Here is a 24283-nt window from a genome sequence, read left to right as displayed (position 1 = left end):
CTGGTGGTGGTAGGCTAGGATCCTACCTGCTCAATGAAAGCAAAGTGTGGACAAGCTCCCACATAACCTTGTTGTGGGGGGAGAGTGGGGGGGGAGGTAGACAGATGGAGGGGTATCCAGAAAATTGAGGGATGGCACTCATTCCCATCTCTGGATTTTTGCATGTCTTCTTTTCTCTCTGCCTAGCATGTACCTTCCCTTGATTTTCACATAACTGGCTCTTATTCAGATCTCAGGTGAGGTTTTTCTCTTGGAGAGGTTTGCCTTTGCCATATGCTCTAGGGCAATTACCTGTCATTATCACACCACCGTATGTTAACACTCTTCCCCTAGAGTGGAAGAGTGACCTAGTCAGGTGCATTATCCTTATTCCTCATCTGTTCTTTCCTGTTTATTCGTGGTCTGTCTCCTCATTCTAGAAGGTTACTTCCCTGAGAATGTGATCCTGTAAGGCTTCACCTCTGTGTCCCTGCTGCCTAGAATAGACCTGACATGCAGTAGGCACTCAGTGCCTTTTGAAAGAGGGTAAAGGGGCCTGCACTAAATCATTCTGGCCTTCCAGGCCATGCTTCATGCACTTGCCTTCCCAGGAGCCCCCACTCTGCATGCAGCACCTGGCCTGAGCAGGGGAGAGGGCCCAGCCATCTTGGCCAATGGTGTTCCCCTGGGATGTGACCCTCCCTCCTTCCTAGGCCTGACTGGGCTACTTTCCCACTCTGGAGCAGGATTCTGGTCAGACTCCACTCCAGGATGATGTCCAAGAACCTCCAGGAGGAGAGACCAGAGGTAGATGGGTAGCAATGTGTGTATGGGCTGGGGAAGGGGGGAGGGGGGAGCAAGGAGAATGGGGGGATTGTGTGGGGCCTCTTTGTTTCCCAGCAATGGTGGTAGAAGAAGGGGTGGCTTTTTAGAGATCTCCAACACTGCTCTTGCTAGGAAAATGGGGCTTTCACAGTGGTGGCTGTTCCCCCTCTCACGCCCCAAAGTGGGAGCCCAGACTCCAGAACAGATGCACAAACGACAGACATGCAGAGATGACAGAATAAAACTTGGGTTTATTTAGACTGTATCCTTTCCATTTGGGGTGCAGAGTGAAGGGCAGTGGGGGTGGGGAGGCAGTATCCTTGGCTTTAGGGACATGAATCAATTCTGAGCTTTTCCGTGGGAACTTTGGGCTGCCAGACTGACCTGCTGAATGGTGGAGATAGTGATGAAGGGGCTGCAGCAGGGCCCTTCTGGAGCCTTCAGACCAATCCCAAGAGAGACCAATCCTGCTGTCCAGTTGGCCCTGTCCTCTCCAAGAGTTAAGGAGCTGGTGACTGAGAACATTTTGACTCATAACAAAAGAAATAAAGGCTGAGAGGAGAGGGTCCCTCCAGTCCCAAGGGGGCTCCTCTTAGGCTCAGCCTGTGGGCTAGGCCTGTGCGAGGAGCATGTGTGTCTGTGTATGTTCCATCCTCCACCAGCTGCTGCTGGCAGCCATGCTTCTCCCATGTCCGGGCTACTGGGTGGACCTCATCCCAACCTTTCTTCCTCGCCTTTTGCAGGAGCTGGGCTTACTGATGGAACTGAGGAAAGGGAAATTGCTCACATGTCCTGCAAGATGTCCTTTCTTCTTGGTCCTTGCCTCACATGCGTGGGAGGTCAGCGCCCACCTCGGGCCCCGGAGTGCAGTGCTGGTGGGAGGCCGTGGTGGAGGCAGAGGGGTTCACTGGGTTGCGGGCTGGGAGTGGCCATAGGGGGCCTGCATCATCCTGGCTTCTGCTGAGCCTGGCTGGGCTGTGCAGGAACGGCCGGAGCAAGGGGGAAGCATGGAGCTCGAGGTGGGGGCCTGGGCCCCTGGACAGCTCTGCCTGCTCGGTGACCACAGTGGGAGATGAGAGAACTGGGTTCCTGCATGTGTCCACCCCTTCACACTGCTAAGTAGCCGTTCTTGTGGCTCTGTAGCACTGAGAGCCACTGGGTCCAGTCTGCAGCTCCAGAACACTCTTCTGCTGCCCAGTGGGCGGGGCACTTGCTGAGGCAGGGGCAGGCTCAGGCTGCCCAGACCGCTGGGTGACCTCCTCCTTTCCAGCCTTGTCCTGGAGACCTTTCTGGTGGGGCCTTGCCTGGTCCACTTCCTGTGTCAGGTGAGTGCTTTTCACTGAGACATCAAGGATGCCTGTGGGGCTGGGAGCCTTTGGAAGCATCCTTGCGGCTGACTCAATAAAGATGAATGTTGCCAGAAGGCAAGACTCCAGGGAGGCCTGGGTCTTCTTTCAGTGTCTCTGGCCTCCTGGTAGAAGGGATGATTGAGGCTGCTTGACCTCTGGCCTCTATGTGATTTCTGACCTTGGCCTGATTCTGGATCTCAGAATGGCTTGTAGCTTGGGTTTGGTTCTTGACTGCAGTTTGCCCTCTGACCTTCTGGCCTGAGCAGTTAGGTCTGGCTTTACTTCTGTCTGTGTCACCAATCTTGCAGGCACTGTGGGCCTGCGGAGGTCCTGGGGCATGGCCTCTGATGTTGGTCTCAGGCTGGAGGTTGGACATGGAGCTGAGAGCCTTGTGCACAGCCTCCTCAATGTCCAGCAGCCTGGCCAGAGTCTGTTCCCTCAGCTGGGCCACCTCTGTGCTGACCTTTGTCAGCTCCCCAAAGGCCCGCTCCACTGAGGGCTCAGGTTTATGGGGGGCGGCAGGAGCTTGAGGGGCCACTGCCAGCTGGGGCACAGTTTCAAAGAGCCTCTTCAATGCCTGCACATCCACACTGCTTGCGGCCTCCTCCCCTAGAGCTTGCACCTGGCCCAGGAGGCCCTGGAGTTCTTGCTGGCTTCCCTGCAGAATCTCAGTGCTCTCAGGGGCCCCGTGCCAGGAGCCTGCTGTGGGCTCCTCTCCTGGGGGACTGGGACCCTGCTGTGGTGAGGCGGGGTGAGTGCTGAGAGCTGAGAGCCTGAGGGGTTCAGGGTTTTGAGCACTGCTGCCTGCAGCCTGGCTCTTGGTGAGTCCGGAAGCCCTGGTGCTGGGGCCATGTTGGGGGCTGGGCTGGCTCTGTTCATGGGGGAATCCAGCCAGAGTTCTGCATCTCTGGCCTGCAGTGGTGGGGACGCTGGCTGGCGGAAGGGTGGTTGCATCTTTCTCACCTGGCTTGTGTCCTCCTTGCCCTGCCCCTTTGGAGGAGTGGGGAGAGAGGGCTGAGGGTGTGGGCAGCCTCCGAGGAGGCGGGATCTGGCTGAGGTATGCCGGTTTAGGAGGCACCTGAGGCTTCTTCCTTGGGGGTATTTTGGGCTCCAGTTTTGGGGTCCTTGTCTGTGACTCCCCAGGGTTTCTCTGGCTGGCAGGGCTGCTGTGGGAGTGGAGAAGGGGGTCCTGCAGGGACTCGGCGTCCTGTTGGATAGAGTCCTCATCATGGTGGGCGTGGGCTGGGCAGTCCGGTCCTGTCACAGCAGCTGGGAGAAGAGGAGGAGAAGGAACAGAGGCATTATGGGAGTGCATACAGGCACCTGCAGGCCGAGGCTCAGAGGCCAGAGTGTGGTGGGCTGAAGAGGCAACCTTCAGGGGGTTCTCTGCAGCTTGGAGGCCTCCTGGGCCTACTCTTGCCATTGCCTTCTCTGGAGCTCTCTGGCCCATCTGTGTGCAGCCCCCAGGCTCCTCCCACCCAGGCCTCAGTCTTTGACCTGGGCCTTCCTGAAGTGGGGTGGGAGCCTGGGCCGAGAGGGCAGTGTCCCTGCCCCGCTGTGCGGGCTCTCTTTCAGAAGGCTGTACACCCCCATGGGGCTCAAAGGTCCTCACACGGTGAGTAGTGTAGATGCCATCCTCAGTAGTCACCCACCCCTCAGGCAGCCCTCCGGGCAGTACTTTCTGTTCCCCACTGACCTTTCGGGGGTGTGCTGGGGTCCTGGGGTCACCTCCAGCCACAGGTCTAGTATTGCTCTGGGCAGCCACGGTGACCACGGCCGATGCTTGCAGGGGACCATCAGGGTGCCGTGGTGGCTCCGGAAGTGCTGAGGTGGCTCCAGGGGCAGAGTCTTGCTTGTTCTTATTGAGAACTTGCTGGCTCAGGCTTTGGGCCTCCGCTGTTGCCATCCGCAGATTTTGCATGGCAGCCTGGAGGTCTGGGGCTCCAGACCCCGTGGGTGTCACTGTGGTTCCTTCAGACTTTCCCAAAGCTGTTATCCCTTTCTGCCCAGTGCAGCTCTCTTTCTGCTTTTCTTCCCCAGCCAGAGGCACTGCCTTTCCAATGACCTGTGGGAGGTGGGGGGTGCCCCCTGGGCCTCTCAGGTGCCCCATCCCCATACTGGGGTCCAGTGGGGGAACATGGATGATGTTCTCCATTGCGGGCAGCTTCTGGGGCCCCTCGCTGGCTGGCACTGGACTTGAATCAGCTGGTGGCTCCCACCGCAGACTGTGCAGGCCACTCAGGTCTCCTTTGTCTATGCAGCTGGCCAGCAGCTGCACACTGCCCCTTTCAGGGGCCCTGCTAGTCAGCCGGGGCTGCAGGGAGTAGGCAGTCAGCGAGACCAGGCCCTGCTCTGTCTCCTGCATCACCAGCCCAGTCCGTGCTACTGAGGTCCCCAGGCCACAAGCCAGCACCTGTTGGAACTCAGGGTCCATGTCTTCGAGGTTCCCGCTGCTGCCTGGAGCTGGCAGCTTCAGCGGCTTAAGGCAGAGCTGGCCCACTGGGTCCTCCTGAACCAGCATCCCCTGCGGGTCCACATCTGGCCGGCGCAGTACTTGGCGGACAGTCCTGGGAAGCTCGCCAGACACCAATTCCTCCTTCCGTATGTGGGGTACCCCCTGCCCCGGGCCTGGCAGTACATACTTGGCAAGGCAGAGCTCCCCCAGGCCTCGGGCCTCCATGAGGATGCCTCCGTGGTGCAGGAGGCCAGGCATAGTGTGCAGAGTCCTCAGGGTCCCCTCCGCTGTGGTCTCCTGCTTCTCTGGCACCCTGTTGCCTGAGGGGCCCACGGGCTGCTCCTCCTGGAGGTTGCCCCCTCGGATGCTCTCAGCTGCCAGGGAGCCCATGGGGCAGTTCTCAAAGAGCCAGGTGAACTTGTGCACAGAACCCGCAGAGATTGGCTGGGGGAGTACCCTGGACCCCTGGTCTTCCCTCTTGCCTGCCTCCAGGGCCTGGAAAACCTCCTTCTGCCGAGACACCTGCCCAGAAGGGATCTCCACTCGGCTGCAGTATCGCATAGGCCCTCTTCCGCAGGGATGGCCCGAGGCCTGCAGAGGCTCAGTTTCGAAGACATGTCCATCTGTCTGTCTTTCCCCAGGCTGGATCTGGCTAACCTGCAGGTGCTGCTCCCTGGAGCCTTCTGGCCTGTCCAGGGTTTGAGGCGCAAACATCCAAGTGCAGGACCGCGCCTCCGCCTTAGCTGTGGGTTCTATGACCTCTGACCCCTGCTTCTCGGCCAACTCACTCATGGGGCACGTCTCAAACAACCAGCGGATGGTCTGCACATCACCCTTTGGGAGTGACTCAGGCTGGGAAACTGCCTGGCTCTTTCCTTCTTCCTCCTGGCGTTCTTGCTGTTCCCGCTGGTGGATCACCTCCAGGGGCTGGGTCTCAAAGAGCCACCGGGCAGTGCTGACATCTCCGGCCACCACTTCCTGCCGGGTGATGCCCCGTACCACATCCACAGTACTAGGGCTTCGGCCCAGTTGATCCAGGGGCTGTGTCTCAAACATCCACCGGTAGCCCTGCACATCACCTCCAACTATCTGCTCTCTGCTGACAGAGGTCAGGGCATGGAGATGGCCTTTGCCATCCTGCATAGCGTACACTGGGGACCCTGTGTCCTGGGACAGCCCCATAGAATTAATTCCTTCGGCTCTGTTCATACTCCGAAGGGCCAAAGGCTCACCCTGCCCAATGCTGTCCAGGGGAAGGGTCTCAAAAAGGTTCTTGAAGGCCTTCACGTCCCCCTTCACCCCATCCCTCTGGGGGGCACTCTGAGAGTGGGACGGTGCAGAGGAGCCATCACTGCGTGGATATTCAGCCATGAGCCCCTCACACTCCCGGGGACCCACTCGCTGCAGGTGGCCCACTTGGACTTTGTCTCTAGGAGTGTCCAGGGGCTTCATCTCAAATAGCCACAGGGTAGAGCGGACATCGCCAGGGACTACTTCCTCTTTGGGTGGGTGCTCTGCTCCAGACTCCTCTCCCCCCTTGAGAGTGTCCAGTGCTCGGGTCTCAAACAAATGCCGCTGCTGCTGAACATCTGCACCAGGAGGGACAAGGTCTGGCGATGGCTGGAAGTCTTTCTCATCCACCAAGATCTCCCGAATGGTGTCCAGTGGCTGTGTCTCAAAGATCCAGCGAGTTGCACTGACGTCAGTCCGGGCCCCCTCCTCCAGGGAGATCCCCCGGATAACCCGCACCTGACTGGGGTCCCTGTTGATGGCATCCAGAGGTTGGGTTTCAAAGAGCCAGCGGGCACACCTCACTGCATTGCTTTGGATTTCCTCCCGACATGCGGCCTTGACCTCGTGGATGGCACCTTCTGCATCCTGGATGGCACACAGTGGCTCTGTTTGGAACAGCTTCACTGTCTTCTTCACATCGCCCTTCAGCTCCTGGATCTCTGAGCGCAGCTCCAAGGGGCTCTGCTCCTGGATGGAGGGGCGGGAGCCCAGGCGGTCCAATGGCCGCGTCTCAAAGAGCATCCTGGTACCCTGGACATCCCCGCTGGCCTCAGGCTCCCTCGCCGTAGCCCCCGATGCCTCAGCCTCACCAGTCAGCTCATCCAGTGGCTTTGTCTCAAACAGCCGGCGGGCTGCACGAACATCCCCTCTCGATGGCAGAGGTCCGGCTGGCTCCTGGTCCGTGCTGTTGACAAAAGAACCTTCCTCAAACTTGCGGGAGGTAGCCTGGACATCACCGCCGGTCACAGGCTCCCTGGCAGGCTGCCGCTCGCGGTCCCCAATGGCATCTAGCCGCCAGTTCTCAAAGATCCAGCGCATGCACTGGACGTCACCCTCTGTGGGCTCCTCGGAATCCAGGACGTCAGCCAGGTCTTCAGCCACGGCCTCAGCCAGATTCTTGCGGAGCTCAGGGTGTATGTGCTTGTAGAGGCGGCGGAGCTCGCTGGCTTGTCTCTGCTGGTGGAACTTGGAGAAGGACTCCTTGGGCGGGGGCGGGGGCAGGTCCTCCCGGGCTGGGGGTGGAGGGAGAGGCAGGTCCTCTGCGGTGGCCATCGGAATGGTCAGCATGGGGGCTGCCTGCGTCTGGGCTTTGGCCATCCTTCAGAGAAGGGGCAGCAGAGACGAGGATGGGGCTGGTTGCTGGGAGAAATGATAGCAGGCAAAGCCTTAGGGTAGAGTCGTCCCATGGCACCTTTTGTTGAGACTCCCTCCCTCTCCAGACCCCACCTGGCTATCACCCTACCCCCTGCGGGGTTGCTATGTGACAAGTCAGAACTTAGGGCATATGGAGCCACCCATCAAGGTGGGTCCTGCTTCCCCAGAATTACCTGGTTTGCTAGGGAGCAGGCAAGGCACTAGTGACCGTGAGTTTGTCCTTTAGCCCTACAAGGGATGCCGAAACCTCCAATAGGCAAACTGGACAAGTTCCATCCTCACCTTCCTTTACCAAGGTCGGTTTTCCCCTTGTGAACTCCCAGGTGAATCCTGACTGAGGGGTTCCTAGTCTGGTAGAGGCGGTTCCCTAAGCTGGGGACTTCTTCCCATGGAGAAGAAATTCCCTTTCACAGCACCAGAGGGTGCACTTGCCACTTTGCCGGGAGTCCTGCCCAGCCTCTAAGGTCTTCCCTCCTGACCAGCTCTCCAGCCTTCTGGCCCCAGGGGGTTTAGCAGGGGCTGGTGGCCTCTGCTACAGCAGCTAAGGCTCTGTGAGGGGCAGTTGTTCGCAGGCTCTTTTAGGGTTCCACGGAGCCAGATTCTAAGTGTCAGGTAGGGGTTTGGGGTGCATTATCCCAAGCTTCAGAAGGTGGGAGTGGGGTGGGGGGCACTCAAGGGCCTTCTAGTCCAGCCACTCACAATTAAAGACAAGGAAACTGAGTCATGGAAAGAATCAGGTGAATGAGTGGCAGGTAGTGCTAGCTCGGGGTTCCTAGACCTGATTTGCGACCCTGCTCCCAAGAAATAAGAGGGAAAGGGGCACGAAGCTTTCTTATTGGCTGTGGTGCCCCTCTGTTTTCCAGCACCCACGCCAGGTGTGAGGGAGACACCCACACGGAGGGAAGGCACTGGACAAGAAGGCTTCCTGAAGAGACCTCCTTGCCCTGCCTCTTGGAGATTCTTCCCCAGCTGTAGGCCACCAGGCCCAAACTCCTGCACTTCTCTCTGTCCCTCTTCATGTCAGTCAGCTTCCATCAAGGGTACTGCTTCCCCCCAGCTTCCCCATTCCCTTGCCTTAGCCTTCCACCGCACAAGCCCTCCTTTGCTCTGCGTCCTCTGTGTCTTATCTGTCTTGTGACAGGTGGACTGACAGTCCCCAGAGGCCAGCAGGGAAGGAATGGGAAGCACGTCTCCCACCCCCATCCCCGCCCCACTGCCCCTGACCCACTGCTCTGCTCCACACTCATGCTAAATATAGCTGCTGTCCTGGCCTCGGCCCAGAGGCCCTGGGCTCAGGAGGGAGGCCCAGGCTCAGCCACTGGGACCGTGGGCTCCCTCACCCAACTTATCTCCTTTGTCCTTTGACCCCCCCCTTCTGAGATAGCCATCCAGTCTGCCCACCAGACTTCAGAGACCCGATGTGGGTAAAACTCTGAAGCCTGAAGCCTGAGTCTCCTCACACACTCTGTGTGGTTCCTTTCATCTCTGAGTTCTGATGGGAACAAAGGCAAACCGTGACTCCCAGTCCAGTCACAACCATGTGGCCTGAGCAGTTGGCATGTATGGACCATGAGCTCCACCCCACCACTGACCCCAGGAATCTCTAGAATCCCTGCTATGGTTATAAATTATTAGCATCATGGAATCCAGGGATGTCAGAACTGTGGACCCTCAGAGGTCAAGGAACCTAACCCCTCATTGTTTAGACAGGGAAACAGAGGCCCAAAGACAGAGAAGGAGCTGTTCTGGGAGGCTCTGAAAGGTGATAGCAAGACCTGAAGCAGGTTTTCTGCCCTCTGGCCCTTCCACCCTTGCACCTGCCTGGCCCAGAACTCCTGGGGCTTAAGTTCTACGGGACAGGAACAGGGGTGGGGTGTGGGTAGAAGCAGAATTGGGACCACCACACTTAGGGTCAGGCCTGAACCCCAAGAAGTACACCAGAGCTTGGCCTATCCAGGGCTGAGCCAACCTCTCAGGGAGACTCCACCTTTGCTGCCACGTCCGGTGCTCCTTGGTTCAGTCTCCACAGGTCTCTACATCTTCAGATCCGGTCTCCCCTCCTCATGTCCCCAGATTTGCCTCAAGGGCTTTCCCACTGGGTAAGACTATGGTCTGGGGCAAAGTATGCTCTGTACTTCAGGCCCTGGGCATTGATACGTTGGGAGGTGGTCTCAGAGGCCAGCGCTGGGGAGATATTCCTGGTTCCAGATATGCCAAGACTTTTGCCCACAACAGCTACACATGGGGTTTGTCCTAGCAATGCTGAGTCAGGCCTATGTCCCACCCTCCAGCCCTATGTCCTCTGATCTCTCTTGTGTCTCTCTTTCTTGTGGACACTGGGCCTACCTGGGCTTCCCTGAGAGGAATCCCTGAAGCCTGGGGAGCTCCATACCTGTATTTTAGAAATGGCAGCTCCAGGCCACCTTCTGCTGAAAGCCAGACTGGTAAGAACCTGTGTCTTCTGTGGGAATCAGGTCTGTGGCAACCACTCTGAGAGCTCCCAGGGGGCTCATGCTAATGCTCCTTTAACTTCCTCATGGACTTTTTACATCAGGGACCCCCACCCCCCACTCACCTCCTTCCTCCACCTGTGACTGTGACCTACACTCCCCTGTGAGCCATCCCACATTGCCCATAGGGGACCCCAGCCTGCTGTGGAAAGACAAAAGGCCAGGTCACTCACCTGAAGGTCCCGCTTGGCTGAGGGGATGCTCAGGTCTGTGGCAGGTGTGATCTAATGGTCTGTCTTTTCTCTTCGGCTTCTTGTTCAGGGCTGGTCCTGCTCTGCTGGCCTCGTTAGACGCCTTCTTGCTGCTCTGGCTCGGGTCTCTGTCCTCTGCCAGCCTAGCAGCTGCCTTTATCTTGCTGACTAGGGGGTGGGCCAGGTGGGGGCGGGTGGCAGAGGCTAAGTTCAGAGTATGAAGTGGCTCAGTTATTTTTAGGGCTTGGGGAAGTTCCCCGTCCATCCCAGGGAATCAGTTACATGTCCTTTCTGCTGCAAGGGGAAGAGGAGTAGGGACCGCTTTCTTCATTCAAGTCTCATCTGAGGACTGGGGTCAGTGACTCAGCCATAGTGTGGGGTGCAGGTGTCCCAGACTATTTTGAGAGAATGAATCAAGAGGGGCATCTGACACCTAGACAGCCCTACCCCCTTGTCCCACGTGGCCCCCCTCTCTGCTCTGGACTGGTCTCTGACTATTCCTGATGTGTGTGTTCATTGTGCCAGGGGACTGGAGGCCCCCTGAGGGCAGGCCTGGGTCCTCTCTGGAGGCTCCTGGCCTGGACACTTCTGAGGGTAAGCCCAGCTCTCCTTCTCCCCCATTCCCTCTGCACTAAGGATTCCCCTCTCTTGTCCTAATTCTTTGTGCCCCATCCACTGGGCTACACAATCCGGAGTGCAACTGGACTAGGGGAAAGACATCTGAATTTCCAGGCTTCAACTCTTTACTAGGTCCTCGACTTATCAAAGAATTCCACAGAATGGTTCTGTGGTTTTCATAGCCAATGATCTGGGTCCTTGTTTACTTTTGGACTCTTCCCTCTGACTCAGGGCCCAAGCTTTCTGGGAATGGGGGAGGAGAAGGGAGGGGTGGCACATGGCAAGCTGACTGTGGTGTTATTTCTGACCCTGGAGTCATCAGCTTCCCAAGTCACAGACAACTGCGGGGGGTCATGCCTCCCCCTTCTTTGCTTCCCAGAACCCAAGGTGCTAGCAGGGACCAGAGGTCCTGGTGTTCCAACCAGGAAGGGTAAGGGAGTCAGGAAACCATCCAGAACACTCAGGAAGGGGGCGTTTTGCCCAGGTGGTGGGTCTAAGGCTGTGCAGGTGCCTTCCGTGATCTGGCAGCGCAGGGTCTCCTTCTGACATCCGGGATGCCTTCTGGTGCCCCGCAGTGATACCGGGCACTGCTCGCTTTTTCCACTGAGTCAGCATGAGTCAGGCTGCACTCACATGGTGCCAGACAGAGGGGCGTCTAGGGACCCCTTCTCCTGCATCCGCTGGCGCTTTTGGCTTCCCCTGTCCTTTTCCATCCCCCTACCTGCTCCCTAGGCTTTTCCTCATATCTCCTTTGTTCTTATCTAATACAACTTTCCTTTTCAGTATTGTCACAGGCTAGCGGCAGGTGCTGATTTTTAGAGAGGAGAAGGGAGTTGGGGGAAATTGGAAGGGGAGGTGAACCATGAGAGACTATGGACTCTGAAAAACAATCTACGGGGTTTGAAGCGGTGGGGGTGGGAGGTTGGGGGAACCAGGCGGTGGGTATTAGAGAGGGCATATATTGCATGGAGCACTGGGTGTGGTGCAAAAACAAGGAATACTGTTATGCTGAAAAAAAAAATTGAGTGAAATGAATTAAAATAAAAAATCCAGTTCTCCATCACACTAGCCACATTTTGAGTGCTCTATAGAGACGTATGCCTAGTAACTACCATGCTGGACACATCCCGTGGAAAGTTCTATTGCACTGCTAATGCGATCAACACTGAAAGGAGCTCAGGAAACTCTAAGCTACGTTCCTAGTCTAGCAAGTAGGCTTTATGGGTTGCAGTTTGTTTAATGATGATGACCAACTGCTGCCTGTCTGAGGGGTTCTCAGAATAAAGGACTTTCAGTTTTAAAGCTGGAAAACTGAAGAAAAGCAGAATGAGTCATCCCAAGTGTAGTGATCCAATGGTGCCACATCACGAAGGTATCAATTACAAGGCCTCTGAGGCATGGTTTATCAGAGCATCTTTAAAAAAAAAAGGATTTTATAGGGGCGTCTCGGTGGCTCAGTGGGTTAAGCCTCTGCCTTCAGCTCAGGTCATGATCTCAGGGTCCCGGGATCAAGCCCCCTGTCAAACTCTGCTCAGCGGGAAATCTGCTTCTCCCTCTTTCTCTCTGCCTGACTCTCTGCCTACTTTGTGATCTCTCTCTCTTTCTCTCTGTTTCAAACGAATAAATAAATAAATCTTAAAAAAAAATTTTTTACTTATTTGACAGAGAGAGCATGCATGAGCTGGGTGAGAGGCAGAGGGAGAGGGATCCTGCTCAGTGTGGATCCCAGTCCTAGGACTCCGAGATCATGACCTGAGCCGGAGGCAGACACTTAACGAACTGAGCCACCCAAGTGCCTTTATCAGAGTAGCTTTGGTGGAGACATTGCACATCTCTCTCTTTCGGCTCCCTCAGATCATCTTGGGAATGAGGCTGGGAATAAACACACTGAGGTTGAATAGCTGTGCTGATTAATGGAACTTAGTCCAAAGGCAGAGCGGCCTTGGGGGAGGGGTGGTCGTTTCCGGAGGATGCCAGTCCCTCCTTCTGGAGCCCACTGCTCCTCAGTCTTGAGGGCGCCTTCCCTGGTCAGCCCCTCCCTCCACACAGGGCTCCGCCAAAGGTCAGAAGTTCATGGTCTCCCCGCTAAGCCGGCATGAGATGGCAGAGCTCAGTCAGGAGTTGGTGGCAAACTCACCAGAAGCTTCAGGAGAGACAGGATCCACGGATGATTAGGGGCCGACTGCCTGAGTGTGAATCCTACCTGTGACACTCACTAGCTGTGTGACCTTGGCAAGTTCCTGACCCCTTCTATTCCTCAGTTTCCTCATCTATAAGATGGGGATGATAATTGTGCATACCTCAAAGGGTTGCTGTGGAGAGTATACATTTCTCTCTCTCTCTCTCTCTCTCTCTCTCACACACACACACACACACACACACACACACACACACACGGTGCATTTAGAGTAGGGTCTGGTGCACTACAAGCTCAATAAATGAGTAAACTCATTAAGTTTTTCCTGGATCCCTGCCAACCCCAGATTCTCCAGGTCCCAGATCCCAGTGTGTCCTCTTGGTCTGAAGACAAGTGCCCTTCAAGGCTCTGGCCAGCAGTCCTGGCTTCCCTGTAGCTGGGAAGCAGACACTGGTGCCAAGGGACAGCTCTGAGCAGGCCAGACTGGGTCTCTTCCAGGCCTGCAGGAGACAGGTCTGCTCAGCCTCCTGATAAAACCATCTGAACCCGGAACAGGGATTTTCTGCTCTGGGGGCAGCTCGGAGGGTGGGCACACTGGCGAGGATAGGGGGTGCCTCCACCCTCCTACTAGAGGAACGTGGCTACCATGTGGGAGGTAGTGGAGCATGGGATCTGTCGTCAGACTGCTGGGATCAAATCGCCGGCCTGTCTCTTCCTATTTATATGCCCTCTGAATGTCTTTCAGTTCTGTGCTGTAGTTCCTAGCTCAGGATCTTCCAAGAGTCTACCCACCCCCATCCCCTGGAGCATTTGGGAGTGAGTGAGTTCCTGGGGAGGGGAGGAATGTGCTGAGGGAGTGAAGTTAGCTGGGGGCAGGAGGAAAGCGAGTTACTACTGTGGATGGCCAGGGCTTGGTCCCACTGGGGGCCTCTGCCAGCTGGTGCAGAATGTGTGTCTCCAGGGCAAGGAGGCTGGGGTGTTCACCCACTCATCCTCGCCCCCGCCAGGACAGAAGCCCTGGGCTCTCCTATCCTTCTGGCCCGCCCCTCAGATGGAGAGATACAAGGGTTGGATGTGGGAATCTGTGAGTCTATACAGGGACTGTCCCCTGAAGTGGAGTGAGGGGGGTACGGGGCGGAGTGGGGACCAATATGTGTGTGCCCATTTTACAGGTCAAGAAATGAAGGCTTGGAGAAGTCAGGTCAACATAGGAGTGACAGGCTCAGCAAGGACTAGAACTCAGGTGTCCTGTCCCGGAGGTCAGGGTGGTCTAGACCCTGGGGGTGCTTTGTGAGGAGGGATGTGAGGGGGATAATACAGACCTGGGTCTCACTATAGACATGGCCACCACCAAGGTGCCCGCCCTGCCTGACAGAACAGAAGGAAGCCTGGAGGCTGTTGCCCCTTAATCCTTGAGCTTGAAGAATTGTTGTCAGTCCTGCACACATTCTGGGGACCCCAGAGCACTTGCGGCCAGGGAAGGGTGCCATTGGCAGCTTCCTGGGATAGGGGCCCTGCCCTTTGACCCTGTTAGCATCCTGCTGGTGAATTTCTCCTCCTCCCTTCCTTCTCTAATACTTACCAGTGCCCCACTGGGCCAGGTTCTATGCTGGACAATTCCCAGGACATGACAGCTTGTCAGCAGTAGAGCCTGTCCTGGGAGCCCACAACTCCATGGGAACTGGACCTGGTACCAGCATGGACAGAGGTACCAGTGTGGCCCTGAGGGGCTCAGGGAGGGAAAAGCAAACTCCAAATTGGATCCCTGGGGATGGTTTCATGGAGGAGGTAGCCTGTGAGCTGAGTCCCCCAGATGAGGAGGTACTTGAGAAGAGATGGTGGGTATTAGGGGCTGAATTGTGTCCCTCTCGAATTCATATATATATATATATATATATATATATATATATATATATATATATATAATTTATTTGAGAAAGAGAGCAAATGGGGGGAAGGACAGAGGGAAAAGCAGATTCCTTGCTGAGCAGAGACCCTGACATGGAGCTCAATCCCAAGACCCTGAGATCATGGCCTAAGCCAAAGGCAGACACTTAACTGACTGAGCCAGCCAGGCACCCCTCGGATTCATATGTTGAAGCCTTAACTCCCAGACCTCAGAATATAATTGTATTTGGAGAGAAGGCCTTTAAAGAAGTAATTAAGGTAAAATGAAGTTAAAAGAGTAGGGTCCTAACCCCACAGGACTAATGTCCTTTGTACAAGAGAAAGAGACACCAGGGATGTGTGTGCACAGAGGAAAGGCCATGTGAGGACACAGGGAGAGAGGCCTCAAAAGAAACCAAACCTGCCAGTACCTTAATCATGGACTTCCAGCCTCCAGCACTGTGGGAAAATTAATTTCTGTTTTTGCAGACACTCAGTCTGTGGAATTTTGTTCTGGCGGCCTGAGCTGATGAAGTTAGTAGGGAACAACACTTAGGTGGAAGGTATGGCCTAACTATAGGCAGGGAAGTGGGAAATCTGACTGAGCCCAGGGTGAGGAGAGAGATGGTTTGATACGGGAGTCCCAGAGATCATGGGGTCAAGTTTTATCCATTTCTGCACCCTCCCACACTGCAGATTAATTCGAGCAGGTCTTTGTGGGATGTAGTTGGCAGAATTCTAAAGATGGTCCCCCAATATTCCTGTCCCCTGGTGATTCATCAAACGCTGCTCTAGGCACTGCCAAGAAGGGATTTTGCACAAGCGAGTCAAGTCCCAAGTACACTGATTTTAGAATAAAGAGATTATCTGGGTGGGCTGGACCCAATCATGGAAGGCTCTTAGAAGTGGAAAGCTTTCCTCTGCTGGTGGAGAAGGGAAGTCATTGAGACTGTAGACAGAGGGAGATTTGACATACCCTCCTTGACTTGAAGAAGGAGGGATCTTGTGAACCACAACCTGGTTCCTTAAGGAACAGAGAGAGGCTCCTGGCTGGCAGCAAGGAAAAGGGGACCTCCGTCTTAACAATCACAGGAACCGAATTCTGTCATCATCTGGCATGAGCTTGGAAGAGTTTTCTTCAGTTTCCAGGTGAGGTTCAGTCTCTTTCCAGCCTTAGGTTTCTCTGAGCCGAGAGCCCAGCCCTGCCATGCCAGACTTCGATATTAGCTACAGAACTGTGAGCTAATGAATGGTGTCATTTAAGCTGCTAAGTTTGTGGTATTTTGCCTCACAGGAATAGAAAACTAATAAGAGTGGAAACCGGAGCAGTGGAGGGCAGATGGAAGGCCACACCTGCCCACTTGTAACAGGCACCCAGCCAGCAGCATTCCCCACTGTGCGGCAGGCTAGGGGGTCGTAGGCAGCTGTGCTTGGCACCCCCAGGTCACCAGAGAGCCTCAGAGCATCTCCGACTCCTAGTTAGGGGAATTCAGAGCAAGAAGATCCCAATCTTTCATCCACCAACCACCCCTCTCTCCCCCTGCCCCACCGGCCATTTCACACCTGGGGGCTGGAGGTTTGCAGCAAATCCGGGAGTGGAGTAGTGAAGAAACCGGTTCAGGAAGCCCTTCCCTGGAATCCCAGCTCCACACTTGCCAAACCTCCAAACCTTAATTTCTGTGTCTGCACGACGGAGATGGGCTGAGGAAGGAAGGGCATCTGGCCAGAGGGAAGTTGAGTGAGCACAGACTGAGGGGTGCAGATGATGTGACATGGGCTGTGTGACTTGAGTGCAAGGTGGGTGACAGAGTGGAGAGTGGTCTTGGGCAGTGGGCTCAGGGACACGTTGTGAGTTGGGGCTCCATCAGGAAGGGTGTTTTCAGGGCCAATTTGAAATTGGTCGTAGGTGGTGAGAGCCGGTCCCAACAACCCAGGCTCTAAGCAATGAAGATTTTCGTGGTGGCAAGAGAGGAGGGGATGAAGGGCTGAGCCCGCGGGATTCTCAGGAGGTAGAACAGACAAAATCCAAGTAAAAGAGCTGCAGGGTGCCTGAGTGCTGGGTGAATTATCTGAGGCGGCAAGCAGAAAGCTGGTCAGTGTACTCTGTGGTGAGGAGAGGGCCCTTCAGAGGCCATCCCCAGCTGTCTGGCTTGGGGCAGTGGGTGGGCACTGGGAGTGAGGTGGGGAGCAGGGTGGCTGGTGGGGAGGGGGAGACAGGCTGTCTTTGAATCAGATGTGGTGAGGTAGGCAGAGCCATCTTCAGGGGCCAGATAATGGGATTTGGACCTCTGGACTGGGGACAGGGACCCAGCAGCCATATGTGTGCAGAGGGGGCCGCGTTCTCCCAGAGGTCTGTGGAGAGGGGCAGGCTCAGGGGCAGATGTGGGTGAAGGTGGACAGTAGTGAAGCTGCAGAAGGAAGTAGCAGCCAGGGAGGCAGGAGAAAAACCAGGAGGGGAGCTGGTCTTGGAAGATGCTGAAGGAGGAATGCATTTCAAGGAGGGAGGGGAGCGACAGTGTCCAGTGCGCCACAGAGTAGAGTGGGAACGGGCTGCCAGGTTTACCAAGAATGCCCTTGAGGACTTTACCCGAGAGCCACCTCCAGGCTGTGGAGGGCTGCGGACAGCTTGGACTGAGCATGTGGGGGCACTTGGGAGAGACCCTTCTAGTAAATAACTCCTCCGGTCTTCAAAGTTCTCACCGGTCTAGTGGGAACCAATATAGGAGTCAGGGCTCTGGTGAAAAAGAAATCAGGGTCAGGAGAGCACTCCTGGCGAGAGAGATGCCCCGTTCCAAAAGCAGGTGGGCAAGTGGTGTTGGAAATGGCTGGTAAGACCCCCCCAGTGCCCAGAAGGTGGCAGCACGTCCTCGAGGGACACTTCGCCTCTCTGGACCAAGACTGCAACCAAGACTGCGTCTTAACCTCTCATTTATTTATTAGCACCTGATGAACCCTGGGTGTTACTCAGCTAATGAATCACTGAGCACATCATCAAAAACTAACGATGTAGTATATGTGGGCTAATTGAATTTTTTCATTTTTTTATTAAGTTCAGTTAGCCACTGTGCAGTACATCATTCGTTTTTGATACAGTGTTCAGTGATTCAGTGTTCAGTAATTTGTTCAGTGTTCAGTGATTCAGTTGTGTATAACACCTAGTTCTCATCACAAGAAATGCCCTCCTTTTTGTTTTTGTTTTTTTTTAAAGATTTTATTTATTTATTTGACAGAGGGAGAGAGAGATCACAAGTAGGCAGAGAGACAGGCAGAGAGAGAGAGAGGGAAGCAGGCTTCCTGCTGAGCAGAGAGCCTGATGCAGGGCTCGATCCCAGGACCCTGATATCACGACCTGAGCCAAAGGCAGAGGCTTAACCCACTGAGTCACCCAGGCGCCCCAACACGTGCCCTCCGTAACGCCCATCAGCCTGCTACACACCCCCCCACACACTGAATTAAAAAAAAAAAAAAAAGATAATGCTTTGCACAGCTACTGTGTGCTGAGCTCTGGGCTAAGCACTGAAGATTTTATATATAGATCTCTCTATCTGTCTATCTGTATCCTCATGGAGCCTACATTTTGGTTAAAGGCCGATAAAACAAGCAAGTGAATTATCATCATAACTATCAATTAACTCTCTAAGCTTCAAAGCTTCATCTTTTCTGAGTTCCAGGGGAACCTTTGTAGAACAGGACAGATGTCCCTTCCTCCTTGAACCGAGCAGCACCATGCTTGTTCATGGGACAGACTGAACGAGTTTTCCAAAGACAGCCCCTCCAGTATCTCCCATCCTATCCCATCTCCCTTCGAATGTGACTTTGACACTCTTCCAACAGACAGAAAGGAGTCTATATCGCCATTCTCTTGCATCCACGCAGGGTTGTGACTGGTGGAAGAGCATTGTATGACTTCTGAGGTTGGCCATAAAAAGCAACACAGCTTCCAGCTGCTTCTCTGCGGACAGTGGAACCCCGTCACTGGGCCGTGAAGAAGCACAAGCAGTCTGTGAAAAGATTACATAGAGATGAACCAAGGGCCCCAGCCCCCGGCCCTGCTAATTCCACCGGACAGTCAGCATTAGTTGCCAGCCCCACGAGGAAGCCAGCTTAAAGGGGGTCTTCCAGTTTCCAGGCGAGTTGTCCCAGGGGACACCACAGTGAGCAGAGGTGAGCTGTCTCTGATTGCCGAGCTGTGGGTAAGATGATTGCTATTGTTTTAAGCCACTTAAAACTTGAAGTAGTTTGTTGTGCAGCAATAGATAGAATCAAGTCATTAAATTCATACTTAAGAGCCCAACAGTATGTTGGGCTCTTTGCTAGGAGCTGGGGATAGAGGGCAAAGAGGACAGGCACGATCTCTGCTATCATGACGTTTGCTGTCCAGCTGGGGGAACGGAGTGTGACCAAAGCACTATAATTCACTGGCTAAACTTGAAGCCATGACAAGGTTACCTGGTTCCAGGCACCTCCCCTTTTTACCTTGTCTCCAGGTATAATAAATGAATGGTTAACCTCTCTTCCCTGAGTCACTGTGAACCTCCCATGACAAAGTATCTATTGAGAACATCCAGGGCAGCCCCTGGGGTGACCTGGCCCATAAGGCTCCCAACTCACACTACCTCCAGAGACTTTGCTGCAGCCCAGGCCACTGTGTCCCACCTCTGGGATGAGACCAAAGTGTGCCAGGGCTCCCAGGACTCTGAGCGAAGCAGCAGCCCCAGCTGTGTCTCCGGCCCCACCTTGCAGCACTCTCTCCTTCCCTCTTTTTCCAGCCCTCAGGATGCATCAAGCTTACTCCCATTTCAGGATCTCAGTACCTGCTGTTCTCTCTGCTGAGCTGCTGGGGACACCTCCTCTGCTCCCTCCCCTTCCCGAATATTTACACCAGAAGCAGGAGTATATATAGAGCTTGTCCTCCTCCTGTCCCTGTTCTGTCCTACACTGTGAGGGGCCTGTGTGTGTGTGAGGAGACCCCAGACTGCTGGTCCCCCTGGCATCATAAACTTCCTTCTCCATGGCCACTCTCAGGCCTTGATATGTGGGCCTGGGCAGAACAGTATGCTGTCCAGTGGATGGACCTAGAAAAGAGACTAGACTGAGTAGAAAATACCAGGGTCCTAGGTACATTGAGATGGAGAGAGACCTCTTCAGAGGCCTTGCTCAGTGGGGCTGGCTGGAGCCCAATGGGAACCCCAAAGAGAGAATATCTGTAGGGGTAGACTTCAAGGTCCAGTGGCTAAATGGGAATTATCAGGAGCATCCACCATGTCGGTAACTGCAGGCAGTATGGGGCTTGGGGGGTCCTCAAAGAACCTTCCACACACCCCATGATAGAAAGAGCCAGCTTCCTGAGCCAAGCTCAGGAATCAATGTTTCAGGAAAGTACGAGTCCTGGGATCTCTCTCCCTGTGCCATCCCCTGAACTTGGACTCTGGAGGGGTCAGAACACAAAGGGCAAGCTGGGCAGGCAGGGGAGGTGAGCAAGGTGGGATGATGGAAGAAGGCTGCCCTGGTTTAGCTTGGAAACCTGGTAGGGAAGGGAAAGGTAGTGGGGTTATCTCACTCTTTCCAAACTCTGTTCTCTTTACCCTTTACCCATCTGCTGTTACTCCAGACTTAGGGTGCAGGAAGAAGAGGGAGGAGAGACAAGGAGGGCAGGGAAAGTGTTGGTGGTGCCCTCCGGGAGGGTCAGAAGCCCATATGTTGGCTGTTCCTCATGTGGACTACCCTGTGGGTGCACTGGGCAAACAGACATCATCCACAGGTAGGCCATTCCCTGATCAGGGTTACATGACCCCAAGACAAGTGCTGATGCCATCTTTCCACCTACACACACCTCTTCCTGAGTGTGTACAGGAGACCTTCCTCCCTTTTCACTCTACTCTCCACTCAGCCCAGGGGCTGGGGTCTCCTGGGGGCGCTCTTGAAGGCCCCCATCAGACCTAAAGTGGGAGGAGGACGGCACTTGGCCTTCAAGAAACCCTCTTTGCAGTTTCATTTCTAGTCTCAAACTTCAGCCTGGAGGCACGAATTGGATGAAAGGTCAAAACCCAGTTTGGTTGCCCACTTTCTTTAAGTATTGCACTTCATTTCAGATTGGGGGTGGGGCCGCTCTTGGGTCCTTTTTTTTTTTTTGAACCTACAGAGCTTTTTTTTTCTTAAGGAAAAGATTTTATTTATTTGACACACAGAGAGAGATCACGAGCAGGCAGAGAGGCAGGCAGAGAGAGAGAGAGAGAGAGAGAGAGAGAGAGAGAGGGAAGCAGGCTCCCGGCCAAGCAGAGAGCCCGACATGGGGCTCGATCCCAGGACCCTGAGATCATGACCTGAGCCGAAGGCAGAGGCTTTAACCCACTGAATCACCCAGGTGCCCCTAAACCTACAGAGCTTTGACTAAAATCTCGGAGACAGGAAATGCCTTTTGAAAGTTCTTGTTACATGAATGGTTTTCTACCTGGAACGGTTCAAGATATACTTCAATGGCATAAAGTGATTTTAAGCTAAAAATCTCTGAATACACAGCAGCCACAGGAGAAAAACCTTATCTTAACTTTTTCTGTAGATGCAAGCAGGACCTCCTGAAAATTACAGTTGCCATGAATGTTCCCTCTCTGGTACGTTTACAGCCAGAAGGAGACTAACCATTATAACTGGCATGAGTAATTGCTTCAATAAACTTTATCTGAAGCTGTCCTACCTTCCATTTATTCTTCCATAGAAGATCTTTCTCCTTATTAAGAGGGTTATAAGCCTCTATCTTTGGATATGTGGGGAGCCAGGAAATGGAAGGCTCCCTGGCAAAGAAACGTTGTCTTCTCCCCTCTTAATCTGTTTGTTGTTAGTTAATTCACAGGCTTCCAGTACTGAACCTAAGTGAGTAGAAGAAAACTTTTTTTTTTTTTTTTTAATCCCAACACATTCTTCTCTTGACAACAAATATATGGATGGTCATCTAAGATTTTCTGCCTGATACTGGATTCTATCTTCTTGCTCTGCAAATGTTACAGCACAGCAGAGTTCACTCATTTTCTCCCTCTCATGCATGTTAATTGGGTTAGAAGATGAGATGGGAGGAAAGAGCATATGAGAGATTTCACTGCCAAATTTATTACTCATTTATAGAAATCACTGTACCTCCAGTTTAGCCACAAACAAGGAAAGGCTGTTGTATTGCTAGGGAGCAGCTGTATGGAAGGAATGTTTTCTCAGTTCCAAAGTGATCATGGCCAGGATGAATTATGTTGTTTTTATTCATTTGGGTCTAATTGCTCTTGAATGCAGAATGTCACCAGGTAGCTGATTATAAATGACTGGACCAAACAAAAAAATCAATAGCTTGTATATTAATCAATGTGGGCCGCCATAATGAAATACCAGCAATTGTGTGGCTTAAACAATAGGAATTTATTTCTCACAGTTCTAGAGTCTGGGAAATCCAAAATCAAGGTACCTGTAGATTTGGTCCTTGGGGAGGGCCTCTTCTTAGCTTGCTTAGATGTCAACCTTCCTGCTGGGTCCTCTCATGGCAGTGTAGGGGAGGGGAGCAAAGGCAGCTCCTTCTTCTTCTTTTTTTTTAAAAAGATTTTATTTATTTATTTGACAGAGATCACAAGTAGGCAGAGAGAGGCAGGCAGAGAGAGTGAGAGGGAAGCAGGCTCCCTGCTGAGCAGAGAGCCCGATGTGGGACTCGATCTCAGGACCCTGAGATCATGACCTGAGCCGAAGGCAGCTGCTCAACCCACTGAGCCACCCAGGTGCCCCAGGACAGCTCCTTCTTATAGGGATACTAGCCCTGTCGCCAGGGCCCCCGTCTCATTTAACATTTTATTTCTTTATTTTTGAGAGAGAAAAAAAGAGAGGCAGAGGGAGGAGAAGGCAGGACTTGATCCCAGGACCCTGGAATTGTGACCCCAGCTGAAGGCAGACACTTAACTGATTGAGGCACCCAGGCTCCCCTGAAAATTATCTTTTAACATGGGCCAGCCTTTGGGAGGAGAAGTGGCAAGACTCAGCTTCCAGAGAAAGACTGTCCTGCTTCTCCATCTTGGGTCATAGTCACCCACCTGCCAGTTGTTGAGGCCCCAAAACCTCAAGGTCATCCTTGACCCTTCCCTTGCTTGCATGTCCCTATCCAACCCTGTGGTTGTCTGGATGATGGCCTCCAAAGATGTTCACATCCTAATCTCTGGAACACATGAATATGTTACCTTCCATGGCAAAGGGGATATTGTAGATGTGAGTAAATTAAAGATTCCAAGATGGGGAGATTATCCTGGATTATTTAAGTGGACCCAATCTAATCACAAGGAAAGCAGGAGGACAAGTTAGAAAAAGGAGATGTGAGCATTGAAGGGGAAGCTGGAGTGATATGCAGCCATCAAAAAACCCTGAAATCTGGGGCACCTGGGTGGCTCAGTGGGTTAAAGCCTCTGCCTTTGGCTCAGGCCATGATCCCAGGATTCTGCTTGGCAGGGAACCTGCTTCCCTTCCTCTTCTCTGTCTGCCTCTCTGTCTACTTGTGATCTCTGTCTGTCAAATAAATAAATAAAATCTTAAAAAAAAACACCACAACCTGAAATCTTGCCATTTGCAATGCTGTGAATGGAACTAGGGGATATTATGCTAAGTGAAATAAGTCAATCAAAGATAGACAATTATCATATGATCTCTCTGATATGAGGAGTTTGGGAGGGAGGGAGGAGGGGGCCGTGGAGGGTAGGGAGGGAAAAATGAAACAAGATGGGACCCGGGAGGGAGAAAAACCATAAGAGACTTTTAACCTCAGGAAACAAACTGAGGGGTGCTGGGGGTGGTGGGGAGGGATGAGGTGGCTGGGCAATGGACATTGGGGAGGGTACGTGCTATGGTGAGTGCTGTGAAGTGTGTAAGCCTGATGATTCACAGACCTGTACCCCTGGGGCAAATAATACATTTTATGTTAATTAAAAAAAAAAAAAGAAGAAGAAGCTGGAGTGATGTGCTCTGAAGGCAGAGGGGGTCGGGGAGTAGGGCATAAGCTGAGGAACACAATGGCCTTGAGAAGCAGAAAAGGCAAGGGAATGGAGTCTCCCCTCCAGAGCCTGCAGAAGGAACCAACTCCCCAAACACCTTGGTTCTAACTCTGGAGGCTCTTTTCAGGGTTCTGAGCTTCAGAACTATAAGATAATAAATTTGTGTTGTTGTAAACCAATACATCTGTGGTAGTTTTCTAGCAGGAATAGGAAATGAATGCAAACACCCGAGCAGATAATGTTGGTTTTATCTTTGAAATGTAGCCAGAAGCTGACCACTTCTCCCCAGTTCACTGCTGGCATCTTGGGCCAAGCCAGTTCCAACCGTTGCCTGGGTTGCTGCCATCACCTGCTTACTGGTCTCAGCATGTCCTGCCCTGCAGGCTTTTCTGCCCTCTGGATGTAGGAGATGAGAGTCTTTACTGCCAAGAAGGGCCTCTGGCTTTCCCCATTGGTGTACCTTAGAAGCCACTGCAGCCGCATCCATTTCTGCTGTCCTTACAGTTGCTAAAGCTACTACTTCCATACCTCTGAAGGCCTGATCTGTTGCACCCATCAGGGCTTCCCCTCCCTCCCTGCGCCATCCCAGTTCAGCCCCAGGGACGGTTCAGACAACTGCACTTCTGTGGCTTATAGGTGGTTTGTACTTACAGCAAG

The 24283-nt window shown here is 53.6% G+C and overlaps 1 protein-coding gene across 1 annotated transcript; it reads right to left on the bottom strand.

Annotated features, from left to right (window-relative positions):
• Positions 1 to 1628: 1628 nt before the first annotated feature.
• XIRP1 (xin actin binding repeat containing 1) lies at positions 1629 to 7218 on the bottom strand. The gene is given in 2 exon segments (XM_059388308.1): positions 1629 to 2220; positions 2222 to 7218. Coding segments are annotated over 2 exon segments (5589 nt in total).
• Positions 7219 to 24283: the final 17065 nt, after the last annotated feature.

The sequence above is a fragment of the Mustela nigripes genome, chromosome 2 (assembly GCF_022355385.1).
Source record: "Mustela nigripes isolate SB6536 chromosome 2, MUSNIG.SB6536, whole genome shotgun sequence".
Taxonomy (NCBI): domain Eukaryota; kingdom Metazoa; phylum Chordata; class Mammalia; order Carnivora; family Mustelidae; genus Mustela; species Mustela nigripes.
The sequence above is the reverse complement of the archived record's forward strand: the minus strand, read 5'-3'. Positions and strand labels throughout refer to the sequence as shown.